This window comes from Ranitomeya variabilis, chromosome 1 (genome assembly GCF_051348905.1).
Source record: "Ranitomeya variabilis isolate aRanVar5 chromosome 1, aRanVar5.hap1, whole genome shotgun sequence".
In the NCBI taxonomy this organism is placed as follows: domain Eukaryota; kingdom Metazoa; phylum Chordata; class Amphibia; order Anura; family Dendrobatidae; genus Ranitomeya; species Ranitomeya variabilis.
The window spans coordinates 312778193-312803932 of NC_135232.1; the positions used below are offsets into that span (position 1 = coordinate 312778193).

The 25740-nt window shown below is 42.6% G+C and overlaps 1 protein-coding gene across 3 annotated transcripts in view; it reads right to left on the minus strand.

Annotated features, from left to right (window-relative positions):
• Positions 1-25740, minus strand: part of LOC143816555 (acyl-CoA dehydrogenase family member 11-like) — a 175334-nt gene that overhangs the window by 112324 nt on the left and 37270 nt on the right. For all 3 annotated transcript variants that reach the window (XM_077297079.1, XM_077297087.1, XM_077297098.1), the window contains exons 2-3: positions 14458-14722; positions 7644-7876 (exon numbers count right to left, since the gene is read on the minus strand). In XM_077297079.1, coding sequence (XP_077153194.1) covers positions 7644-7876; positions 14458-14722 — 498 coding nt within the window. The remainder of the gene's footprint in view (positions 1-7643; positions 7877-14457; positions 14723-25740) is intronic.

The window sequence follows — 25740 nt, forward strand, 5'->3', positions numbered from 1 at the left end:
ACTTAACCCTTATAACTCCCTAACAAAAAAAAATTTTGGTTCCAAAATTGTGCTGATGTAAAGTAGACATGTGGGAAATGTTACTTAAGTATTTTGTGTGACATATCTCTGTGATTTAATTGCATAAAAATTCAAAGTTGGAAAATTGCGAAATTTTCAAAATTTTTGCCAAATTTCCATTTTTTTTTCACAAATAAACGCAGGTAATATCAAAGAAATTTTACCACTACCATGAAGTACAATATGTCACGAGAAAACAATGTCAGAATCACAGGGATCCGTTGAAAAGTTCCAGAGTTATAACCTCATAAAGGGACAGTGGTCAGAATTGTAAAAATTGGCCCGGTTAAAAATGTGCAAACCACCTTTGGGGGTAAAGGGGTTAAAAGAAAAATTGTGAAATAGTGGCACTAGATACTGTGGCTTGCGAAAGTATTCGGCTCCCTGGAACTTTTCAACCTTTTCCCACATATCATGCTTCAAACATAAAGATACCAAATATAAATTTTTTGTGAAGAATCAACAACAAGTCGAACACAATTGTGAAGTTGACCGAAATGTATTGGTTATTATAAATTTTTGTGGAAATTCAAAAACTGAAAAGTGGGGCGTGCAATATTATTCGGCCCCTTTACTTTCAGTGCAGCAAACTCACTCCAGAAGTTCATTGTGGATCTCTGAATGATCCAATGTTGTCCTAAATGCTAATGATAATAAATATAATCATCCTGTGTGTAATCAAGTATCTGTATAAATGCACCTGCTCTGTGATAGTCTCAGGGTTCTGTTTGAAGCACAGAGAGCATCATGAAGACCAAGGAACACAACAGGCAGGTCCGTGATAATGTTGTGGAGAAGTTTAAAGCCAGATTTGGATACAAATCCATACATGATTTCCAAAACTTTAAACATCCCAAGGAGCACTGTGCAAGTGATTATATTGAAATGGAAGGAGTATCATACCACTACAAATCTACCAAGACCCGGCCGTCCCTCTAAACTTTCATCTCAAACAAGGAGAAGACTGATCAGAGATGCAGCCAAGAGGCCCATGATCACTCTGGATGATCTGCAGAGATCTACAGCTGAGTTGGGACAGTCTGTCCATAGGACAACAATCAGTCATACACTACACAAATCTGGCCTTTATGGAAAAGTGGCAAGAAGAAAACCATTTCTCAAAGATATCCATAAAAAGTGTTGTTTAAAGTTTGCAACAACCCACCTGGGAGACACACCAAACATGTGGAAGAGGGTCCTTTGGTCAGATGAAACCAAAATCGAACATTTTGGTAACAATGCCAAACGATATGTTTGGCGTAAAGGCAACACAGCTCATCACCCTGAACACACCATCCCCACTGTCAAACATGGTGGTGGCAGCATCATGGTTTGGGCCTGCTTTTCTTCAGCAGGGACAGGGAAAATGGTTAAAATTGACGGGAAGATGGATGGAGCCAAATACAGGACCATTCTTGAAGAAAACCTGCTGGAGTCTGCAAAAGACCTGAGACTGGGACGGAGATTTGTCTTCCAACAAGACAATGATCCCAAACATAAAGCAAAATCTACAATGGAATGGATCACAAATAACCGTATCCATGTGTTAGAATGGCCAAGTCAGAGTCCAGACCTCAATCCAATCGAGAATCTGTGGAAAGAGCTGAAAACTGCTGTTCACAAACAGGCTTGGACTGGCCCACCGGAGAACCGGAGGATTCTCCCGTGGGCCCAGGCACTGACACCTGCTGGCATACTAGCCAGCAGCTGCCTAGGGCCCCCACTGCTCCAGGGGCCCCTTGCCAGTGGCTATAGGGCCCCTGAGTCAAGGGGGCCTGCCCTGTGCCAGTAGCCACAGCTGGAGACAGGATCCTGTCCCCGCTGCTAAAGCCAAATGAATATTCACGCTTCCCCATGCCCCTAGGGGCGTGGAGAGGCGTGAATACCATTTCTCTTTAATAGCAGGCAGCGTTAACCTGTTGTGAATTCTGCTCTTGGGTTCCCTCCGGTGGTTGTTGGTAGTAATGCAGTTGTCCCTGGGTTGCAATCCTGGGCAGGTGTCCCTGCTGATTGCAGCTCTGACTGGGATATTTAGGTGTGCAGGATTCATTAGCCCTTGCCAGTTGTCCATTGTTCTTGGAGGTTTTGCATCTCTGTCTGGTTCCTCCTGCCCTGCTGCCAAATCAGCAAAGATAAGTGTCTGGTTTTGTTTCTACAGCACACATGCTGTGTGCTTTACAATTCAGTACTATTCAATGTTTTTTCTTGTCCAGCTTAGACTGTGTTTGGATATTTCAGTCAAGTTGGATTCTCAGGAGATGCAGATATACATTCCATGTCTTTAGTCAGATGGTGGAATTTTTTTTTATTATCCGCTGTGGATATTTTTAGGGTTTTAATACTGACCGCTTAGTATTCTGTCCTATCCTTTCCTATTTAGCTAGCTTGGCCTCTTTTGCTAAATCCTGATTTCTGCCTGCGTGTGTCTTTCCTCTAATACTCACAGTCAATATTTGTGGGGGGCTGCCTATCCTTTGGGGTTCTGCTCTGAGGCAAGATAGAATTCCCTTTTCCATCTATAGGGGTATTTAGTCCTCCGGCTGTGTCGAGGTGTCTAGGATGTGTTAGGTACACCCCACGGCTACTTCTAGTTGCGGTGACAGTTTAGGGTTTGCGGTCAGTACAGGTTCCACCTACTCCTGAGAAAGTTTCATGCTGCTCCAAGGTCACCGGATCATAACATAGCCACAGGCTGCAGCTAACACTGCCCGCATGTAAAGCTGCACCACACACACACTCACAAAGTACCGCACACACCGCACCGCACCCATACACACACGCAGGCACGCAGACTCACAAAGCAGCTTAGCTCACCTCCCGACGTCCTACTTCCTGTCTGAGACAGCCCAGCTGGATGACGTCATCATCCAGCGTTCTGTCTATCAGTCAGAAAAGCTTCCAGCGAGGAAGAGGCTGCTGGGATGAGCTGCTGCTGCGGGGAGGTGAGCTGTGTCGTGTGCCTGCGTGTGTGCGACGTGTGTGTGTGTGTGTGTGAGACGCGTGTGTGTGTGTATGTGAGAGTGTGTGTGTCTGTGAGATACATTGGTATATATAGGGGAGAGATGCTCTGCAGTTGTTATATGACCATGTGAGATACACTGTTATATATGGGGGAGAGATGCTCAGCAGATATTATATGGCCATGTGAGATACATTGTTATATATGAGAGGGAGAGATGCTCTGCTGATGTTATATGGCCATGTGAGATACATTGTCATCTATAGGGGAGAGATGCTCTGCAGATATTATATGGACATGTGAGATACACTGTTATATATGGGGGAGAGATGCTCTGCAGATGTTATATGACATGGTGATATACATTTTTATATATGGGGAGGAGATGCTCTGCAGATGTGATATAGTTTGTGACGAGTAAAGTCACTTGCAAAAGGGCGATGATCTGCAGCTGTGGTGAATGATATGTAGACGTCGCTTTAGTAGGGTAATGCTCTGCAGCAGGTATATAGTTTATGGTGAGTAATGCTCTGAAGCAGGAATATAGTTCATGGTGAATAATGCTCTGCAGCAGGTATATAGTTTATGGTGAGTAATGCTCTGCAGCAGGTATATAGTTTGTTAGTAATGCTCTGCAACAGGTATATAGTTTATGTTAGTAATGCTCTGCAGCAGGAATACAGTTTATGGCGAGTAATGCTCTGCAGAGGGCACATTTTTTGTGGGAAGCCAGCAGTATTGGTCACTTGTATTAGGTGATGCTCTGCTTATGTGAGCACAGGAGAACATGCGGCTTCTTATAAATGTGTATGACCTGTTACTGGAGTAAAGCTCTGCAGTGATCCTGATTTGATGCTCTGCAGGGGTTACCCAGGTCACTGTCAGTGACGTCTGTGTGTCACTTGAACTGAGCAATAAGCTGCAGCGATTGTAGAGCTTCTAGGCTGTGAAGTGTATATATGTATATCACGTGTATGGAGTGACGCTCTGCAGCTGTTATACATGATATAATAAATGAAGTGTATGTGCCACTTCTTGTTTGGAGTGATGCTCTGCAGAAGTGATGCAGCTTATGGTGAGCGTTGCCACCTTTAAGTGCTGTTTACTTAATGATCTTCCCACAACATTGATGCTCTGCAGATGTTGCTCTGTCTTTTGATGAGTGATGGTCTGCAGAGGGCTCCCACAGATTTTCCTCTGAGGATGACGCTGATCATAACAATCCTCATAAGAAATGTTCTTCATAATCAAGGATTTCAATTCTTCAGATTCCCCTGAGGTCACCGTCAGGGTCTCGGACTCGGTGTAAGGATAGCGCATATCCTGCCTGTGTCACTCAAGGTATATGGCACCTTATGGCGTACGGCACCTTATGGCATATGGCACCTTATAGTATATGGCATCTTATGGTATATGGCACCTTATAGCATATGGCACCTTATTGTATATGGCACCTTATTGTATATGGTATTTTATAGTATATGGCACCTTATAGCATATGGCACCTTATAGCATATGGAACCTTATAGCATTTGGAACCTTATAGTATATGGCACCTTATAGTATATGGCACCTTATGGTACATGGCACCTTATAGGATATGGTACCTTATGGTATATGGTACCTTTTTAGCATATGGCATTTTATTGTATATGGCACCGTGTGCCTGCGTGTGTGAGAGTGTGTCTGTGTGCCTGCGTGTGTGTGTGTGTGCCTGTGCCTGCGTGTGTGAGTGTGTGCCTGCGTGTGTGTGTGTGTGTGTGTGATGAGCTGCGGTGAGGTGTGTGTGGTGGCGAAGGACAATGATATTGGTGGGGGGAGACGATGGAGGTGATGGGCAATGATGGTGATGGGCAATGATGGTGATGGGCAATGATGCAGGTGGGGGAGGCAATGATGGAGGTGATGAAATGGACAATGATGGTGGGGGAGGAGGCAATGATGCAGGTGGCGGAATGGGCAGTGATGGAGGTGGTGGGGGAGAATGATAGGGGTGGAGGGGGAGAAGGCAATGACGGAGGTGGTGATGAGGACAATGATGGGGGTGGAGAGGGGCTGCATTATACTTTATGAGAGGGCTACATTATATTCTGTGGGGGGACTGCATTATTCTCAGGGGACTATACTACATTATATTATGGGGGGCTACATCATATTATATGAGGGGGCTACAGTATACTCTATGGGGGGGCTGCATTCTTTCAGGGGACTACATTATATTCTGTGGTGGGCTGCATTATACCCTATTATTATTATTTATATAGCACTATTAATTCCATGGTGCTGTACATGAGATAGGGGGTTACATCAAAATACAAACTTTACTTACAGTAAACAAAACAAACAATGACAGACTGGTACAGAGGGAAGAGGACCCTGCCCTTGCGGGCTTACATTCTACAGGAGGGTGCTACATTATATTCTATGGTGGGGACTGCGATATACCTGAGGGGGTTGCATTATATTTTGTGGGGTGCTGCATTATATTCTATGAGAGGGGACTGCATTATATTTTATGAGGGGGCTACATTATATTCTGTGAGGGGGCTACCCCAACACTTGCTACATAATTAAGACGTGTACTACCTTATATTATACCCTGATATTAGCGCTTTTTACCGCACAATTGATGGTCTTGTATCTATTTCTATATAGCTACATAGTGGGCTCCAAGAATGATTTTCTCTGGTGGGCCCAAGGTGCTCCAGTCCGACGCTGTTCACAAACGATCTCCATCAAACCTCACTGAGCTCGAGCTGTTGGCCAAGGAAGAATGAGCAAGAATTTCAGTCTCTCGATGTACAAAACTGATAGAGACATACCCCAAGCGACTTGCAGCTGTATTCGCAGCAAAAGGTGGTGCAACAAAGTATTTAGTTAAAGGGGCCGAATAATATTGCACGCCTCACTTTTCAGTTTTTGAATTTCCATAAAAATTTAAAATTACCAATAAATTTCGTTCAACTTCACAATTGTGTTCCACTTGTTGTTGATTCTTCACCAAAAATTTACATTTGGTATCTATGTTTGAAGCATGATATGTGGGAAAAGGTTGAAAAGTTACAGGGAGCCGAATATTTTCGCAAGGCCCTGTAAGGGCCTGTGCACATGATGCAGATTTAGTGCAGATCTGCAGCGTTTTTTTCTGCTGCAGAAACGCTGCAGTTCTGCACTGTGATTTACAGTGCAATGTAAATCAATGTGAAAAAGTGCATGTCACTTCTTTTGTGCGGATCTGCAGCGTTTCTGCACCCCCCCATTAATAGAAATGCGCAGTGGTAAAAACTGCAGAAAATCCGCACAAAATCCGCATCAATTCTGCACAAAAACCGTACTAAAACCGCATAAAAACCGCGGCAAATCCGCAGCTGTGGATTCTGCCAGGAGATGCGGATTTTGTGCAGAAAATTCTGCACCTCTTTTTTTAACGTGTGCACATAGCCTAACTATAGCACTGATCGTATGATTAATTGCATCAACCAGATCAACAAAAAATTCTTACAGGAAAATGGCAAAGCAAAATATAAGCATTTTATATGAAGTCAGTATATTTGGATGTTATTTTAGAAAATCCATATCGTGTTATTTTTTTCCATCTACGGAAATAGATATAATCAAAAATCTGTACTTTTGGTCTCTGTGCAAAAAATAAAAAAGCCAATGATGCAAAGATTCAATCAAACTCTTTACCAGAGTATTTCCAGGAAACGTTCACATTGCAAGGTGGTTTTCTGTCAGAAAATTTGGAAATGCACATTAATTTCTACACATAGCAGAATAGAAAAAAAAAAGGTTCAATTTGCATGGTTAGTAGAAAGTTAGACTCCCATTGCCAACTAATAAAATGAGGCATCTAACAATTTACAAAGCTCCAAGTATGACTATTCAGCATGTCATTAATGCATTGCTGAAAAGAAAAAAAAAAAATCAGTTGTGACTGAAAATTTTCAGAGTGTGATTTATTATCAATTTGCCAATAGGGGAATATAAATTGGCACTAATAATTTTATATTTCTCAATTTTTATTAATGTGATATTTGGTTAAAGCAAATCAATGAGTGTGCTACCGGGTGGCACTGGCTTGGCGAAGACAGTGTGTGCCCACGCTAAGTGTTGGGTATAAGTGTGTGGAAGCTAGAACTATTAAGGTATGTGCACATTCACATTCAGTATTTGCAACAGAATAATCTGCTGCAAATAGTGATAAAATACATGGGTTTTGATTGTTTTTCCATATGTTTTCCCATTCATTAGCATGGGTAAAATCTGCAAGGAAAAAATAAGCAACATGAGACTTCGAGAATCTCATTCGCTTTTCTGGTACTAGGAAATTCTTCATATTTTGTGATAAATCTGAGCAGAAAAAAACATGTCAAAACTGATACAATAACATAACGTGTGCACACACCCTTAGGCAGTAGCTTTACTACGACAGGATCATTGGCTACGTTTGTAAATAGTTAAATGCTTGAGGACTATTAGAATGAAAAGTTATGTGTATTATGAAATAGGATGTTGGTGCTGAGACTTTTAAGGATGGGAGGGTAACAGTATATAATGATAATGCGTAACAGTTTTTTCGTGTATTGTAAATGATTTAGCGTATAAAAATGTATAGCTTTACCTCCAACTAGAGTATTTTCTCTCATATCCTTCTGCCACCAAGCCTTCCTCTGCAGACACCACCTTCATCCTTTGCCAAGCTGGACAAGTAATGATACGATCAACTCTTCGGCCCCAGGCATCATAACGCTGCAAGTGTGGTTGATTGAGCTCACATTCACGTCCAAGGGAGTCAATCTCATCTACTAAACGTTGCCCAAAACGTTCCAGATCCTGGCTAGCTTCTTTCAACACCTGCACACATATACAAAAAAAATATGCATAAAAATAAATAGATAACTATATTTAAGCAGCCGGATTGGCGACGCTCATAGCAATCTGGCAATGACAACCATAGAGGTCATTAGAGGTCCATCGGTGACCTGCGATCATGTGATGGGTCATAGATGGACGGGATTTACGACACGCTTCCATTAAGCACAAATTAAATGTCGCCATCAGAAATTGACAGCAGCATTTAACTAGTTAACAGCCGCGGGTGGATTGCGATTACACCCAAGGCTGTTGCAGGCACGTCAGCTGTATATATCAGCTGATGTGCCCGGAAAGGTGCAGGCTCAGTGCCAGAGCCCGCACCAAACAGGGTGAGTCCGCCAGCGGCGTACTATTAAACCCGATGTCGGAAAAGGGTTAATGTTATGCATTCATCTGTCATGTTCTCAATGGCAAGAGAACATAGCATCAGCATATATAGGAACTAGCTCTTGGAAGATGGGAACTGAGCTGACCATGAACTAAACCTAACACACAACTAGCAGTGGCCGGGTAGCATGCCTACGTTGATTCTAGATGCCCAGCACCAGCCGGAGGACTAAATAATGCTAGCAGAGGAAAATATTAGTCCTAGCTCACCTCTAGAGAAATACCCCGAAAGGAGACAGAGGCCCCCCACATGTATTGGCGGTGAATTAAGATGAAATAACAAACGTAGTATGAAAATAGGTTTAGCAAATTTGAGGTCCACTTACTACATAGCAGAAGACAGAAAGGACACTTTCGTGGTCAGCTGAAAACCCTTTCAAAACACCATCCAGAAATTACTTTAAAACTCTGGCATTAACTCATAACACCAGAGTGGCAATTCCTGTTCACAAGAGCTTTCCAGACACAGTAACGAAACTTCAGCTGTGAACTGGAACAAAAATGCAAAAACAAACATGGACAAGAGTCCAACTTATCTAGTAGTTGTCTAGGAGCAGGAACAAGCACAGAGAGGCTTCTGATAACATTGTTGACCGGCAAGCAACTAACAGAGCAGCAAGGTTATATAGCGACTCCCACATCTTGATGGGAACAGGTGAACAGATAAGATGAAAACACCAGTTCAATTCCACCAGTAGCCACCGGGGGAGCCCAGAATCCAAATTCACAACAGTACCCCCCCCTCAAGGAGGGGGCACCGAACCCTCACCAGAACCACCAGGGCGATCAGGATGGGTCCTATGAAAGGCACGAACCAGATCAGAGGCATGAACATCAGATGCATTCACCCAAGAATTATCCTCCTGGCCGTATCCCTTCCACTTGACCAGATACTGGAGTCTCCGTCTGGAAACACGAGAGTCCAAGATTTTCTCCACAACGTACTCCAACTCACCCTCAACCAACACCGGAGCAGGAGGCTCAACGGAAGGCACAACCGGTACCTCATACCTGCGCAATAATGACCGATGAAAAACGTTATGAATAGAAAAGGATGCAGGGAGGTCCAAACGGAAGGAAACAGGGTTAAGAATCTCCAATATCTTATACGGGCCGATGAACCGAGGCTTAAACTTAGGAGAAGAGACCCTCATAGGGACAAAACGAGAAGACAACCACACCAAATCCCCAACACAAAGCCGAGGACCAACACGACGGTGGCGGTTGGCAAAAAGCTGAGTCTTCTCCTGGGACAACCTCAAATTGTCCACCACCTGCCCCCAGATCTGATGCAATCTCTCCACCACAGCATCTACTCCAGGACAATCCGAAGATTCCACCTGACCAGAGGAAAATCGAGGATGAAACCCCGAATTACAGAAAAACGGGGACACCAAAGTGGCAGAGCTGGCCCGATTATTGAGAGCGAACTCTGCCAATGGCAAAAAAGCAACCCAATCATCCTGGTCAGCAGACACAAAACACCTCAGATATGTCTCCAGGGTCTGATTAGTCCGCTCGGTCTGGCCATTCGTCTGAGGATGGAAAGCGGACGAAAAAGATAAATCTATGCCCATCCTAGCACAGAATGCCCGCCAAAATCTAGACACGAATTGGGTCCCTCTGTCAGAAATGATATTCTCAGGAATACCATGCAAACGAACAACATTTTGAAAAAACAGAGGAACCAACTCGGAAGAAGAAGGCAACTTGGGCAGAGGAACCAAATGGACCATCTTAGAGAAACGGTCACACACCACCCAGATGACAGACATCTTCTGAGAAACAGGCAGATCTGAAATAAAATCCATCGAGATGTGCGTCCAAGGCCTCTTAGGAATAGGCAAGGGCAACAATAATCCACTAGCCCGAGAGCAACAAGGCTTGGCCCGAGCACAAACGTCACAAGACTGCACAAAGCCTCGCACATCTCGTGACAGGGAAGGCCACCAGAAGGACCTTGCCACCAAGTCCCTGGTACCAAAAATGCCAGGATGACCTGCCAACGCAGAAGAATGAACCTCAGAGATGACTCTACTGGTCCAATCATCAGGAACAAACAGTTTATCAGGTGGGCAACGATCCGGTCTATCCGCCTGAAACTCCTGCAAGGCCCGCCGCAGGTCTGGAGAAACGGCTGACAATACCACTCCATCCTTAAGGATACCTGTGGGCTCAGAGTTACCAGGCGAGTCAGGCTCAAAACTCCTAGAAAGGGCATCCGCCTTAACATTCTTAGAACCCGGTAGGTATGACACCACAAAATTAAACCGAGAGAAAAATAATGACCAGCGCGCCTGTCTAGGATTCAGGCGCCTGGCGGTCTCAAGATAAATCAAGTTTTTGTGGTCAGTCAATACCACCACCTGATGTCTGGCCCCCTCAAGCCAATGGCGCCACTCCTCAAAAGCCCACTTCATGGCCAAAAGCTCCCGATTCCCAACATCATAATTCCGCTCAGCGGGCGAAAATTTACGGGAAAAGAAGGCACAAGGCCTCATCACGGAGCAGTCAGAACTTTTCTGCGACAACACTGCCCCAGCTCCGATCTCAGAGGCGTCGACCTCAACCTGAAAAGGTAGAGCAACATCAGGCTGACGCAACACAGGGGCAGAGGAAAAACGGCGCTTAAGCTCCCGAAAGGCCTCCACAGCGTCAGGGGACCAATCAGCAACATCAGCACCCTTCTTAGTCAAATCGGTCAATGGCTTAGCAATATCCGAAAAACCAGCAATAAATCGACGATAAAAGTTAGCAAAGCCCAAAAATTTCTGAAGACTCTTAAGAGAAGAGGGCTGCGTCCAATCACAAATAGCTTGAACCTTGACAGGATCCATTTCAATGGAAGAGGGAGAAAAAATATATCCCAAAAAGGAAATCCTCTGTACCCCAAAAACACACTTAGAACCCTTCACACACAAAGAATTAGACCGCAAAACCTGGAAAACCCTCCTGACTTGCTGGACATGAGAGTCCCAGTCATCCGAAAAAATCAGAATATCATCCAGATACACAATCATAAATTTATCCAAATAATTGCGAAAAATATCATGCATAAAGGACTGGAAAACTGACGGAGCATTTGAAAGACCAAAAGGCATCACTAAATACTCAAAGTGGCCCTCGGGCGTATTAAATGCGGTTTTCCACTCATCCCCCTGCCTGATTCGCACCAAATTATACGCCCCACGAAGGTCAATCTTAGAGAACCACTTGGCCCCCTTTATGCGAGCAAACAAATCAGTCAGCAACGGCAATGGGTATTGATATTTTACAGTGATTTTATTCAAAAGCCGATAATCGATACATGGTCTCAAAGAGCCGTCTTTTTTTGACACAAAGAAAAAACCGGCTCCTAAGGGAGATGACGATGGACGAATATGTCCCTTTTCCAAGGACTCCTTTATATATTCTCGCATAGCAGCATGTTCAGGCACAGACAGATTAAATAAACGACCCTTTGGGTATTTACTACCCGGAATTAAATCTATGGCACAATCGCACTCTCGGTGCGGAGGTAATGAACCAAGCTTGGATTCTTCAAAGACGTCACGATAGTCAGACAGGAACTCAGGAATTTCAGAGGGAATAGATGATGAAATGGAAACCACAGGTACATCCCCATGAGCCCCCTTACATCCCCAGCTCAACACAGACATAGCTCTCCAGTCGAGGACTGGGTTGTGAGATTGCAGCCAAGGCAATCCTAGCACCAAATCATCATATAGATTATACAGCACCAGAAAGCGAATAATCTCCTGGTGATCCGGATTAATACGCATAGTTACTTGTGTCCAGTATTGTGGTTTATTATTAGCCAATGGGGTGGAGTCAATCCCCTTCAGAGGAATAAGAGTCTCCAAAGGCTCTAAAACATACCCACAGCGTTTGGCAAAGGACCAATCCATAAGACTCAAAGCGGCGCCAGAGTCGACATAGGCGTCCGTGGTAATAGATGACAAAGAGCAAATCAGGGTCACAGATAGAATAAACTTAGACGGTAAGGTGCAAATGGAAACAGATTTATCAAGCTTTTTAGTGCGCTTAGAGCATGCTGATATAACATGAGTAGAATCACCACAATAGAAACATAACCCATTTTTCCGTCTAAAATTCTGCCGCTCGCTTCGGGACAGAATTCTATCACACTGCATACTCTCTGGCGACTTCTCAGTGGACCCCGCCAGATGGTGCACTGGTTTGCGCTCCCGCAAACGCCTATCGATCTGAATAGCCATTGTCATGGACTCATTCAGACCCGCAGGCACAGGGAACCCCACCATAACATCCTTAATGGCATCAGAGAGACCCTCTCTGAAAGTCGCCGCCAGGGCGCACTCATTCCACTGAGTAAGCACAGACCATTTACGGAATCTTTGACAGTAAATTTCCGCTTCATCTTGCCCCTGAGATAGGGACATCAAAGTTTTTTCTGCCTGAAGCTCCAAATGAGGTTCGTCATAAAGCAACCCCAAGGCCAGAAAAAACGCATCCACATTGAGCAACGCAGGATCCCCTGGTGTCAATGAAAAAGCCCAGTCTTGAGGGTCGCCCCGGAGCAGGGAAATCACAATCCTGACCTGCTGTGCAGGGTCTCCGGCAGAGCGAAATTTCAGGGACAAAAATAATTTGCAATTATTTCGAAAATTCTGAAACCCAGATCTATTCCCCGAGAAAAATTCCGGCAAAGGAATTCTCGGCTCAGATACAGGTGCATGACAAACAAAGTCTTGCAAATTTTGTACCTTCATGGCGAGATTATTCAAACCTGCAGTTACACTCTGAAGATCCATTACAAGCAGGTGGACACAGAGCCATTCAAAGATTAGAAGGAGAAAAAAAAAAAAAATTCTCAGCAGACTTCTTATTTCTCTCCTTTCTCAGCCAAGGATTTTAACCCTTTAGTGGGCCGGTCAAACTTTCATGTTCTCAATGGCAAGAGAACATAGCATCAGCATATATAGGAACTAGCTCTTGGAAGATGGGAACTGAGCTGACCATGAACTAAACCTAACACACAACTAGCAGTGGCCGGGTAGCATGCCTACGTTGATTCTAGATGCCCAGCACCAGCCGGAGGACTAAATAATGCTAGCAGAGGAAAATATTAGTCCTAGCTCACCTCTAGAGAAATACCCCGAAAGGAGACAGAGGCCCCCCACATGTATTGGCGGTGAATTAAGATGAAATAACAAACGTAGTATGAAAATAGGTTTAGCAAATTTGAGGTCCACTTACTACATAGCAGAAGACAGAAAGGACACTTTCGTGGTCAGCTGAAAACCCTTTCAAAACACCATCCAGAAATTACTTTAAAACTCTGGCATTAACTCATAACACCAGAGTGGCAATTCCTGTTCACAAGAGCTTTCCAGACACAGTAACGAAACTTCAGCTGTGAACTGGAACAAAAAATGCAAAAACAAACATGGACAAGAGTCCAACTTATCTAGTAGTTGTCTAGGAGCAGGAACAAGCACAGAGAGGCTTCTGATAACATTGTTGACCGGCAAGCAACTAACAGAGCAGCAAGGTTATATAGCGACTCCCACATCTTGATGGGAACAGGTGAACAGATAAGATGAAAACACCAGTTCAATTCCACCAGTAGCCACCGGGGGAGCCCAGAATCCAAATTCACAACATTCATCCATGTGAGTAACATTCTATATCGCCATCAGATTTTTCAGCATCTTCACTGCTGCAGTGGATGTAGGTGTAACTTTCTTAGGACAGCTTCATCCCTCTTTTTGCTTGTCCTACATACAATACCAGGGCACTGAAGCTGGACTATAGTGTCCAATAATATCACATCAACAAGTTATACATTTTTGGATCCTGGAAAAAGCTCTGCTCCACCCACGGTTGTTATAGTGAAGTCGTGGCTGTGCGTTAGAGATATTATCTGCTGGGTATAGGTCAGGCCCCCCCACACCCCCGTGAGCCTGCTCCATATACCCGCTACCACCTTGTACTATACATGTAAAGACATGTCAAGGGAATCTGTAGGATTTCACTCCTATACTATTTATATGTGCATGTAGCACATTCGAATACCTTTACATCGCCAGTCCATTGCGATATTGATAAATCAGCGTTTGAATTGATAGGTAAATGAGAATGAAAGACTTTGAATAAATACATTAGAGGAACAGAAAGAACAGTTTGCGTACCACAGGAGGAAGATGTCTCTTGAGGTAACCCTGAAGAAGAGAATCCTCTAGAAACTGGTTCCCCAATCGAGGCTGATCTTGGAAAAAGTTTCCAATCAATGCACGAGAAAAGGGAATATTCAATTCTTCCAAGACGGATTGAGGCTGGATGTCTTCATGACTCACAATGCTTTTACTACTCATGCAGCAAACAGGCTGGTACTGTATGTGGTGGCAGAAGATCTTACCAGACTGTTGTGCCAACAGGAGGTTGAATAATTTCACCCTGCAATGCAAAGTAAATTAGTGAAGCAAGCAAACAAAATCTAAATATACAGTGTTGTGCAAATTAATTGGGACAAAGCAAAAAAATAAAATGTTATAATGCACTGTTACATACTAATTCTGAAAATTACCTTTTTCCACTGGCAAGTTGACCAAGATGTATTTATTATATATTAAAACTGGTTTGAATCACTGACTGGTAACCAACTTACGATTTTACTTAAAAAAGGTTTTGTCCCAATTAATTTGGACAGCACTGTATTAGGTCCAGAGTAGGATCACGTTGATGCAGTTCTCTACCTCAAGCACTGCATTGGTGTTTCTGTCAGCATCATCGAAAACTGATCTCCGACGGAAGCCCCAACAGAGCCATTCTCTTGAATGACAGTCACTGTAGCCACTGTCTGGACTTAATCCTGGTAGTATTCATCTTTTTCACAACACACAAAAACTTTGTTTTCCACATTTTTGCATGAAAAATATGAATACTGCCAAAACATACGCGAAGCAGTGTCCAGTGACTCCATTAGTTTCATTCAAGTGAATGGCTCCGTCAGGGTTCCTGTCAGAATATAGCGATTTGAAGACTCCAATAGAAACCCTGACATAGTGCTCGACAAAGAGAATATTAGATTATTTATTTATTGCCAACACATATACATGTTGTATAAAAACTGCAATACCACACAAGTGAGAAACACATTGCTCCTATTCTGTGAAAAAACATGCCAACACTAAACCTGTCATAAACATGAATTAATTAAATATGAAGTTTACAAAAATGTAAAAAAGATAATGAAATATCCCACAAATAAAAGTTAATGGCAGCAGGATCTTCCAAAGACAAGTATGAACACTTTCTTAATGTCTGCTTTTTATCTTATGACACCTCCACTGAAGGCACACTCATGATCTCCATGCAGGCACCGCATTAATACCAGGGCAATTAGCAATTTGCAGCATCACACAACATCTCTGTGGCCTCAGGCACCACATTTTGCCCACATTTTCTTCACTGGCTGAACAGATTTAAGTGCTATTCTTCCCATGAGACATGCATACTCTTTCCCACGCCCATATGCTTCTGTTTTTCATATGAGAGGTTGAGGTCCCTTTACCCCTTGGTCAAGTCAATTGAGGAGTAGATCTTCTCATAACATATTTTTTACCTGTACTACTACATCAGTAGAGCATATGATGCCTGGTGTCAGAAATTTAGGATTACTGGATGATTAATGTCACTTGAAGGAGGACAGTACCAAATAAAATGCTAATGTCGGTTATGTTATTATGAATTAAAGGGAACCCGACAGCTGTTACATGTAGCCCAATCCATTGGTAGCATGCATTAGACACTGGCTGTATGATCTCTGGCAAAAATGAAGAGACCACTGCAAAATGTTCAGTTTGACCGATTTTTCGCTTTATAGGTATATTTTTGAGTAAAATGTAAATTGTTCTTTTATTCTATAAACTTCTGACAACATGTCTCCGAATTTCCAAGCAATAAATTTTGTATTTTTTTTCTTACAAAGAAAAATGGTAAAAAAAGAAAAAAAAACAGCGCTTTCAGACCTCAAATAATGCAAAGAAAAAAAGGTCATAATCATTTAGAAAAAAGAAAAAAAATTATATACCCGCACTGACGCTTTCTGCGATCACCTATCAGCGTGCCTTAAGCTGCTATGCCAGTACCCATACCACCTACTCCATACCCGGGCGCTTCGGGTGCATAACCAAAAAAGTGCTTGAAATCCGTACAGGTAAGGGTGTTCCCCATCTCATAACTCATGTTAGACAGGTGCATAATGGAGACATAAAGTCACTCGGATTTGTGGGTTTGGAAAGAGTTGTCTTACCGCAACGAGGCGGCGATTTGAATAGGCTCCTTCTTAGGAGGGAGGCGATATGGATATTGCGCACTAACGCATTAGGACCAATGGGCCTTAACCCCTTAATCCCATATGACGTACTATCCAGTCTAGGTGACCTGGGACTTAATTCCCAGTGACGGGATAGTACGTCATATGTGATCGGCCGCGCTCACGGGGGGAGCGCGGCCGAGTATCAGCTGACTATCGCAGCTGACATCCAGCACTATGTGCCAGGAGCGGTCACGGACCGCCCCCAGCACATTAACCCCCGGCACACTGCGATCAAACATGATCACAGTGTACCGGCGGTACAGGGAAGCATCGCGCAGGGAGGGGGCTCCCTGCGTGCTTCCCTGAGACGATCGGTACAAGGTGATGTACTCACCTTGTACCGAGCGTCTCCTCCCTGCAGTCCCCAAATCCAAAATGGCCGCGGGGCTGCATCCGGGTCCTGCAGGGAGTACTTCCGGGTCCACAGCAGGCGCTGGTAAGCCTGCACGGCTGTATGTCAGATCGCTGATCTGACAGAGTGCTGTGCAAACTGTCAGATCAGTGATCTGTGATGTCCCCCCCGGGACAAAGTAAAAAAGTTAAAAAAAAAAATTTCCACATGTGTAAAAAAAATAAATAAATTCCTAAATAAAGAAAAAAAAAATAATATTCCCATAAATACATTTTTTTATCTAAATAAAAAAACAATAAAAGTACACATATTTAGTATCGCCGCGTCCGTAAAGACCCAGCCTATAAAACTGTCCCACTAGTTAACCCCTTCAGTGAACACCGTAAGAAAAAAAAAAACGAGGCAAAAAACAACGCTTTATTATCATACCGCTGAACAAAAAGTGGAATTACACGCGATCAAAAAGACGGATATAAATAACCATGGTACCACTGAAAACGTCATCTTGTCCCGCAAAAAACGAGCCGCCATACAGCATCAAAAGCAAAAAAATAAAAAAGTTATAGTCCTCAGAATAAAGCGATGCCAAAATAATTATTTTTTCTATAAAATAGCTTTTATCGTATAAAAGCGCCAAAACATAAAAAAATGATATAAATGAGATATCGCTGTAATCGTACTGACCCGAAGAATAAAACTGCTTTATCAATTTTACCAAACGTGGAATGGTATAAACGCCTCCCCCAAAAGAAATTCATGAATAGCTGGTTTTTGGTCATTCTGCCTCACAAAAATCGGAATAAAAAGTGATCAAAAACTGTCACGTGTCCGAAAATGATACCAATAAAAACGTCAACTCGTCCCGCAAAAAACAAGACCTCACATGACTCTGTGGACCAAAATATGGAAAAATTATAGGTCTCAAAATGTGGAGACGCAAAAACTTTTTTGCTATAAAAAGCGTTTTTTAGTGTGTGACAGCTGCCAATCATAAAAATCCGATATAAAAAACGCTATAAAAGTAAATCAAACCCCCCTTCATCACCCCCTTAGTTAGGGAAAAATAATTTATTTCCATTTTCCCATTAGGGCTAGGGTTAGGGTTAGGACTAGGGTTAGGGCTAGGGTTGGAGCTAAAGTTAGGGTTGGGGCTAAAGTTAGGGTTAGGGTTTGGATTACATTTACGGTTGGGATTAGGGTTGGGATTAGAGTTAGGGGTGTGTCAGGGTTAGGGGTGTGGTTAGGGTTACCGTTGGGATTAGGGTTAGGGGTGTGTTTGGATTAGGGTTTCAGGTAGAATTGGGGAGTTTCCACTGTTTAGGCACATCAGGGGCTCTCCAAACGTGACACAGCGTCCGATCTCAATTCCAGCCAGTTCTGCGTTGAAAAAGTAAAACAGTGCTCCTTCCCTTCCGAGCTCTCCCGTGCGCCCAAACAGGGGTTTACCCCAACATATGGGGTATCAGCGTACTCGGGACAAATTGGACAACAACTTTTGGGGTCGAAGTACTCTTGCTATCCTTGGGAAAAAAAATTGGGGGGCTAGAAATCATTTTTGTGGGAAAAAAAAGATTTTTTATTTTCAGGGCTCTGCGTTGTAAACTGTATTGAAACACTTGGGGGTTCAAAGTTCTCACAACACATCTAGATAAGTTCCTTGGGAGGTCTAGTTTCCAATATGGGGTCACTTGTGGGGAGTTTGTACTGTTTGGGTACATCAGGGGCTCTGCAAATGCAACGTGACGCCTGCAGACCAATCCATCTAAGTCTGCATTCCAAATGGTGCTCCTTCCCTTCCGAGCTCTGCCATGCGCCCAAACAGTGGTTCCCCCCCACATATGGGGTATCAGCGTACTCAGGACAAATTGGACAACAACTTTTGGGGTCCAATTTATCCTGTTACCCTTGTGAAAATTCAAAACTGGGGGCTAAAAAATCATTTTTGTGAAAAAAAAAAGAATTTTTATTTTCACGGCTCTTCGTAAACTGTAGTGAAACACTTGGGGGTTCAAAGCTCTCAAAACACATCTAGATAAGTTCCTTAGGGGGTCTACTTTCCACAAAGGTGTCACTTGTGGGGGGTTTCAATGTTTAGGCACATCAGGGGCTCTCCAAACGCAACATGGCGTCCCATCTTAATTCCAGTCAATTTTGCATTGAAAAGTAAAATGGCGCTCCTTCCCTTCCGAGCTCTGCTATGCGCCCAAACAGTAGTTTACCCCCACATATGGGGTATCAGCGTACTCAGGACAAATTGCACAACAACTTTTGTGGTCTAATTTCTTCTCTTACCCTTGGGAAAATAAAACAACTGTGGGCAAAAAGATCATTTTTGTGAAAAAATATTTTTTATTTTTACGGCTCTGCATTATAAACTTCTGTGAAGCACTTGTTGGGTCAAAGTGCTCACCACACATCTAGATAAGTTCCTTAAGGGGTCTACTTTCCAAAATGGTGTCACTTGTGGGGGGTTTCAATGTTTAGGCACATCAGGGGCTCTCCAAAAGCAACATGGCGTGCCATCTCAACTCCAGTCAATTTTGAATTGAAAAGTAAAATGGCGCTCCTTTCCTTCCGAGCTCTGCCATGCGCCCAAACAGTGGTTTACCCCCACATATGGGGTATCAGCGTACTCAGGACAAATTGTACAACAACTTTCGGGGTCAATTTTCTCCTGTTACCCTTGGTAAAATAAAACAAATTGGAGCGGAAATAAATTTTGTGTAAAAAAAAGGTAAATGTTCATTTTTATTTAAACATTCCAAAAATTCCTGTGAAACACCTGAAGGGTTAATAAACTTCTTGAATGTGGTTTTGAGCACCTTGAGGGGTGCAGTTTTTAGAATGGTGTCACACTTGGGTATTTTCTATCATATAGACCCCTCAAAATGACTTCAAATGAGATGTGGTCCCTAAAAAAAAATGGTGTTGTAAAAATGAGAAATTGCTGGTCAACTTTTAACCCTTATAACTCCCTAACAAAAAAAAATTTTGGTTCCAAAATTGTGCTGATGTAAAGTAGACATGTGGGAAATGTTACTTATTAAGTATTTTGCGTGACTTATCTCTGTGATTTAAGGGCATAAAAATTCAAAGTTGGAAAATTGCGAAATTTTCAAAATTTTCGCCAAATTTCCATTTTTTTCACAAATAAACACAAGTTATATCGAATAAATTTTACCACTATCATGAAGTACAATATGTCACGAGAAAACAGTGTCAGAATCGCCAAGATCCGTTGAAGCGTTCCCGAGTTATAACCTCATAAAGAGACAGTGGTCAGTATTGTAAAAATTGGCCCGGTCATTAACGTGCAAACCACCCTCGGGGCTTAAGGGGTTAATGAGAGAATTGTCTTTCTGTAAACATTTTTTTTTTCTGTTTGCAATATTTAATGTTCGTTTGCCTCCTGTCGTCTATTATATTTTTCTGTTTTTTTGTTTTCCGCTTTGCAGATTTGATTGTATTCCTTTTAATATGTGGTTATTTGATGTTTTTGATATTTCTTGAGCAATGTTTTTCTTTTTTTCTTCTTTTTTTTCACATTTTGGGTGAGGGGGAGTTTTTGTGTATGATGTCATTTCAGGGGAGGGGTTGCATTTGTATAAATTGTTACCTCATTTCCCGTTCTGGCATCGGGATCTGTGGAAGCGCTGCGTGCGCGAAACAGCTGTCATCCCGTGGTCAACATGATCTCCTTGTCCATTTTGCATATGTCCTAATAAAGTCTTATCTGTTTTGTCGGGCTTGGTGAGTGCAAACCATTTTTTTCTTTTTCTCTGATAATCATTTAGAAACAACAATACTAATGTTTTAACTCAGGAAGAGTTCAGAAATCAAGATAGCCCTGTACGCGGACGATGTATTATTATTTCTGGAAGATGCGCAGGAGTCTTTGAGAGTGGCTATGCATAGCATTACTAAATTTGGGGCTCTTTCGGGACTATCTATTAACTGGGACAAGTCTGTGTTGCTCCTCTTGGTCGTGGCGGCTCCTCTGACTGTAGATCCTGTGATTCCCTTACGGATGGTTTCTGAGTTTAAATATTTAGGTATGATAATTTCGGCTAAGATAGAGGACTATGTGCGGCTCAACCTGACTCATTTGCTTGGGAAATTTCAGCAAAAGATTGGGGCCTGGAAGAAACTATTTCTGTCTGTGGCAGGTAGAGTCAATCTGATCAAAACGATACTTATGCCTCAGCTGCTCTATATATACTGCAGTGTTTCTCAAATCCGGTCCTCAAGACCCCCCAACAGGTCATGTTTTCAGGATTTCCTTACTATTACGCAGGTGATGGAACTATTGCTTGAGCAGGCAATGAAATTATCACCTGTGCAGTTCTAAGGAAATCCTGAAAACTTGATCTGTTGGTGGGTCTTGAGGACTGGAGTTGAGAAACACTGATATACTGCATAATGCTCCAGTGTGGTTGGCACAGAGCAAATTTTATAGAATTAATACTCTATTTAGAGATCTGATTTGGAAGGGTGGACAGGCACGCATCAAATTAGAGCATCTGCAGAGATCAAAGGACGAGGGTGGATTGGCAGTCCCTAACCCCTGGATATATTATATAGCGTCTCAATGTCAGCATATGGTGGGCTGGGGAGAATCTAGCCAAAACACATCAGCTGGGATAATCACTTAATATATAGTGGCGAAGGGTCCATTGTTAGCTAGTTTGGAAGAGGGTAGATTTAGATTGAACCAAGAAAAATTCCCAACCATAGTTATGATGAGGAAAGTTTGGCAGAAAATTAAACAGTGCAGGGGGGTGACAGAATTTACACGATATGCATCGATTTGGTTTGACCCTAGAATGACAGAGCTCATGAGATTGCGGGGGTACAGCCAGTGGAGGCGTATTGGCATTTGATTCATGTCTCAGTTGTTCGATGGAGGTGTTATTAAAACATTTGAAATGCTCAGGAATGAGTTTCCTCTGAGCCAGGAGATGGTTTCCAGTATTTGCAGCTGAGACATGCCCTAAATAAACAAAACGAAGTGTCAGGTGTGGTTCTGCAGTCAGATAGTTTGTTGAATCTCATAGGACCTCGGAGGAATTCGACTGGGTTCATCACTTTGATGTACAGGGGCCAGTTGGACACTTTTTTACTGAGACATCCGTTAATGTTGAGGGAAAAAATGGATGCCGGACCTGGGTCCTTTATCGGAGTCTCAGTGAGATTCCATATTACAATATATTCCCAAGGTTCCTTTAACCCCTTTACCCCCAAGGGTGGTTTGCACGTTATGGACCGGGCCAATTTTTACAATTCTGACCACTGTCCCTTTATGAGGTTATAACTCTGGAACGCTTCAACGGATCCCGGTGATTCTGACATTGTTTTCTCGTGACATATTGTACTTCATGATAGTGGTAAAATTTCTTTGATATTACCTGCGTTTATTTGTGAAAAAAAACGTAAATTTTGCAAAAATTTTGAAAATTTCGCAATTTTCCAACTTTGAATTTTTATGCAATTAAATCACACAGATATGTCACACAAAATACTTAATAAGTAACATTTCCCACATGTCTACTTTACATCAGCACAATTTTGGAACCAAAATTTTTTTTTGTTAGGGAGTTATAAGGGTTAAAAGTTGACCAGCAATTTCTCATTTTTACAACACCATTTTTTTTTTAGGGACCACATCTCATTTGAAGTCATTTTGAGGGGTCTATATGATAGAAAATACCCAAGTGTGACACCACTCTAAAAACTGCACCCCTCAAGGTGCTCAAAACCACATTCAAGAAGTTTATTAACTCTTCAGGTGTATTACAGGAATTTTTGGAATGTTTAAATAAAAATGAACATTTAACTTTTGTTTCACAAAAAATTTACTTCAGCTCCAATTTGTTTTATTTTACCAAGGGTAACAGGAGAAAATGGACCCCAAACGTTGTTGTACAATTTGTCCTGAGTACGCCGATACCCCAAATTTGGGGGTAAACCACTGTTTGGGCGCATGGCAGAGCTCGGAAGGGAAGGAGCGCCGTTTGACTTTTCAATGCAAATTTGACAGGAATTGAGATGGGACGCCATGTTGCGTTTGGAGAGCCACTGATGTGCCTAAACATTGAAACCCCCCACAAGTGACACCATTTTGGAAAGTAGACCCCCTAAGGAACTTATCTAGATGTGTGGTGAGCACTTTGACCCACCAAGGGCTTCACAGAAGTTTATAATGCAGAGCTGTAAAAATAAAACAAAAATTTTTTCCCACAAAAATTATTTTTTAGCCCCCAGTTTTGTATTTTTCCGAGGTTAACAGGAGAAATTGGACCCCCAAAGTTGTTGTCCAATTTGTCCTGAGTGCGCTGATACCCCATATGTGGGGGGAACCACCGTTTGGGTGCATTGGAGGGCTCGGAAGGGAAGGAGCGCCATTTGGAATGCAGACTTAGATGGAATGGTCTGCAGGCGTCACATTGCGTTTGCAGAGCCCCTAATGTACCTAAACAGTAGAAACCCAAAAAAAGTGACACCATTTTGGAAAGTAGACCCCCTAAGGAACTCATCTAGATGTGTTGTGAGAGCTTTGAACCCCCAAATGTTTCACTACAGTTTATAACGCAGAGCCGTGCAAATTTAAAAAAAAATTTTTCCCACAAAAATTATTTTTTAGCCCCCAGTTTTGTATTTTTCCAAGGGTAACAGGAAAAATTGGACCCTAAATATTGTTGTCCAATTTGTCCGGAGTACACTGATACCTGATATGTGGGGGGGAACCACCGTTTGAGCGCATGGCAGAGCTCGGAAGGGAAGGAGCATCATTTGGAATGCAGACTTAGATGGATTTGTCTGCAGGCGTCACATTGCGTTTGCAGAGCCCCTAATGTACCTAAACAGTAGAAACCCCCCACAAGTGACCCCATATTGGAAACTAGACCCCCCCAAGGAACTTATCTAGATGTGTTGTGAGAACTTTGAACCCCCAAGTGTTTCACTACAGTTTATAACGCAGAGCCGTGAAAATAAAAAATCCTTTTTTTTCCCACAAAAATTATGTTTTAGCCCCCAGTTTTGTATTTTCCTAAGGGTAACAGGAGAAATTGGACCACAAAAGTTGTTGTCCAATTTGTCCTGAGTATGCTGATACCCCATATGTTGGGGTAAACCCCTGTGTGGGCACACGGGAGAGCTCGGAAGGGAAGGAGCACTGTTTTACTTTTTCAACGCATAATTGGCTCGAATTGAGATCGGACGCCATGTCGCGTTTGGAGAGCCCCTGATGTGCCTAAACAGTGGAAACCCCCCAATTATAACTGAAACCCTAATGCAAACACCCCTAACCCTAATCCCAACGGTAACCCTAACCACACCTCTAACCCAGACACACCCCTAACCCTAATCCCAAACCTATTCCCAACCATAAATGTAATCCAAACCCTAACCCTAACTTTAGCCCCAACCCTAACTTTAGCCCCAACCCTAACTGTAGCCTTAACCCTAGCCCCAACCCTAGCCCTAGCCCTAACCCTAGCCCTAACCCTAATCCTAACCCTAGCCCCAACCCTAACCCTAGCCCTAACGGGAAAATGGAAATAAATACGTTTTTTTAATTTTTTTATTTTTCCCTAACTAAGGGGGTGATGAAGGGGGGTTTGATTTACTTTAACAGCGGGTTTTTTAGCGGATTTTTATGATTGGCAGCCGTCACACACTGAAAGACGCTTTTTATTACAAAAAATATTTTTTGCGTTACCACATTTTGAGAGCTATAATTTTTCCATATTTGAGACCACAGAGTCATGTGAGGTCTTGTTTTTTGCGGGACGAGTTGACGTTTTTATTGGTAACATTTTCGGGCATGTGACATTTTTTAATCGCTTTTTATTCCGATTTTTGTGAGGCAGAATGACCAAAAACCAGCTATTCATGAATTTCTTTTGGGGGAGGCGTTTATACCGTTCCGCGTTTGGTAAAATTGATAAAGCAGTTTTATTCTTTGGGTCAGTATGATTACAGCGATATCTCATTTATATCATTTTTTTATGTTTTGGCGCTTTTATACGATAAAAACTTTTATAGAAAAAATAATTATTTTGGCATCGCTTTATTCTGAGGACTATAACTTTTTTATTTTTTTGCTGATGATGCTGTATGGCGGCAGTTTTTTGCGGGACAAAATGACGCTTTCAGCGGTACCATGGTTATTTATATCTGTCTTTTTTATCGCGTTTTATTCCACTTTTTATTCGGCGGTATGATAATAAAGCGTTGCTTTTTGCCTCGTTTTTTTTTTTTTTTTCTTACGGTGTTTACTGAAGGGGTTAACTAGTGGGACAGTTTTATAGGATGGGTCGTTACGGACGCGGCGATACTAAATATGTGTACTTTTATTGTTTGTTTTTTTATTTAGATAAAGAAATGTATTTATGGGAATAATTTTGTTATTTTTTTCTTTATTTAGAAATTTTTTTTTTATTTTTTTTTTTTTACACATGTGGGAATTTTTTTTTTTTTTACTTTTTTACTTTGTCCCAGGGGGGGGGGACATCACAGACCGGTGATCTGACAGTTTGCATAGCACTCTGTCAGATCACCGATCTGACTTAGAGCACTGCAGGCTTACCAAGCGCCTGCTCTGCGCAGGCACTCGGTAAGCTACCTCCCTCCCTGCAGGACCCGGATGCCGCGGCCATCTTGGATCCGGGACCTGCAGCGAGGAAGGAGGTAGGAGACCCTCGGAGCAACGCGATCACATCGCGTTGCTGCGGGGGTCTC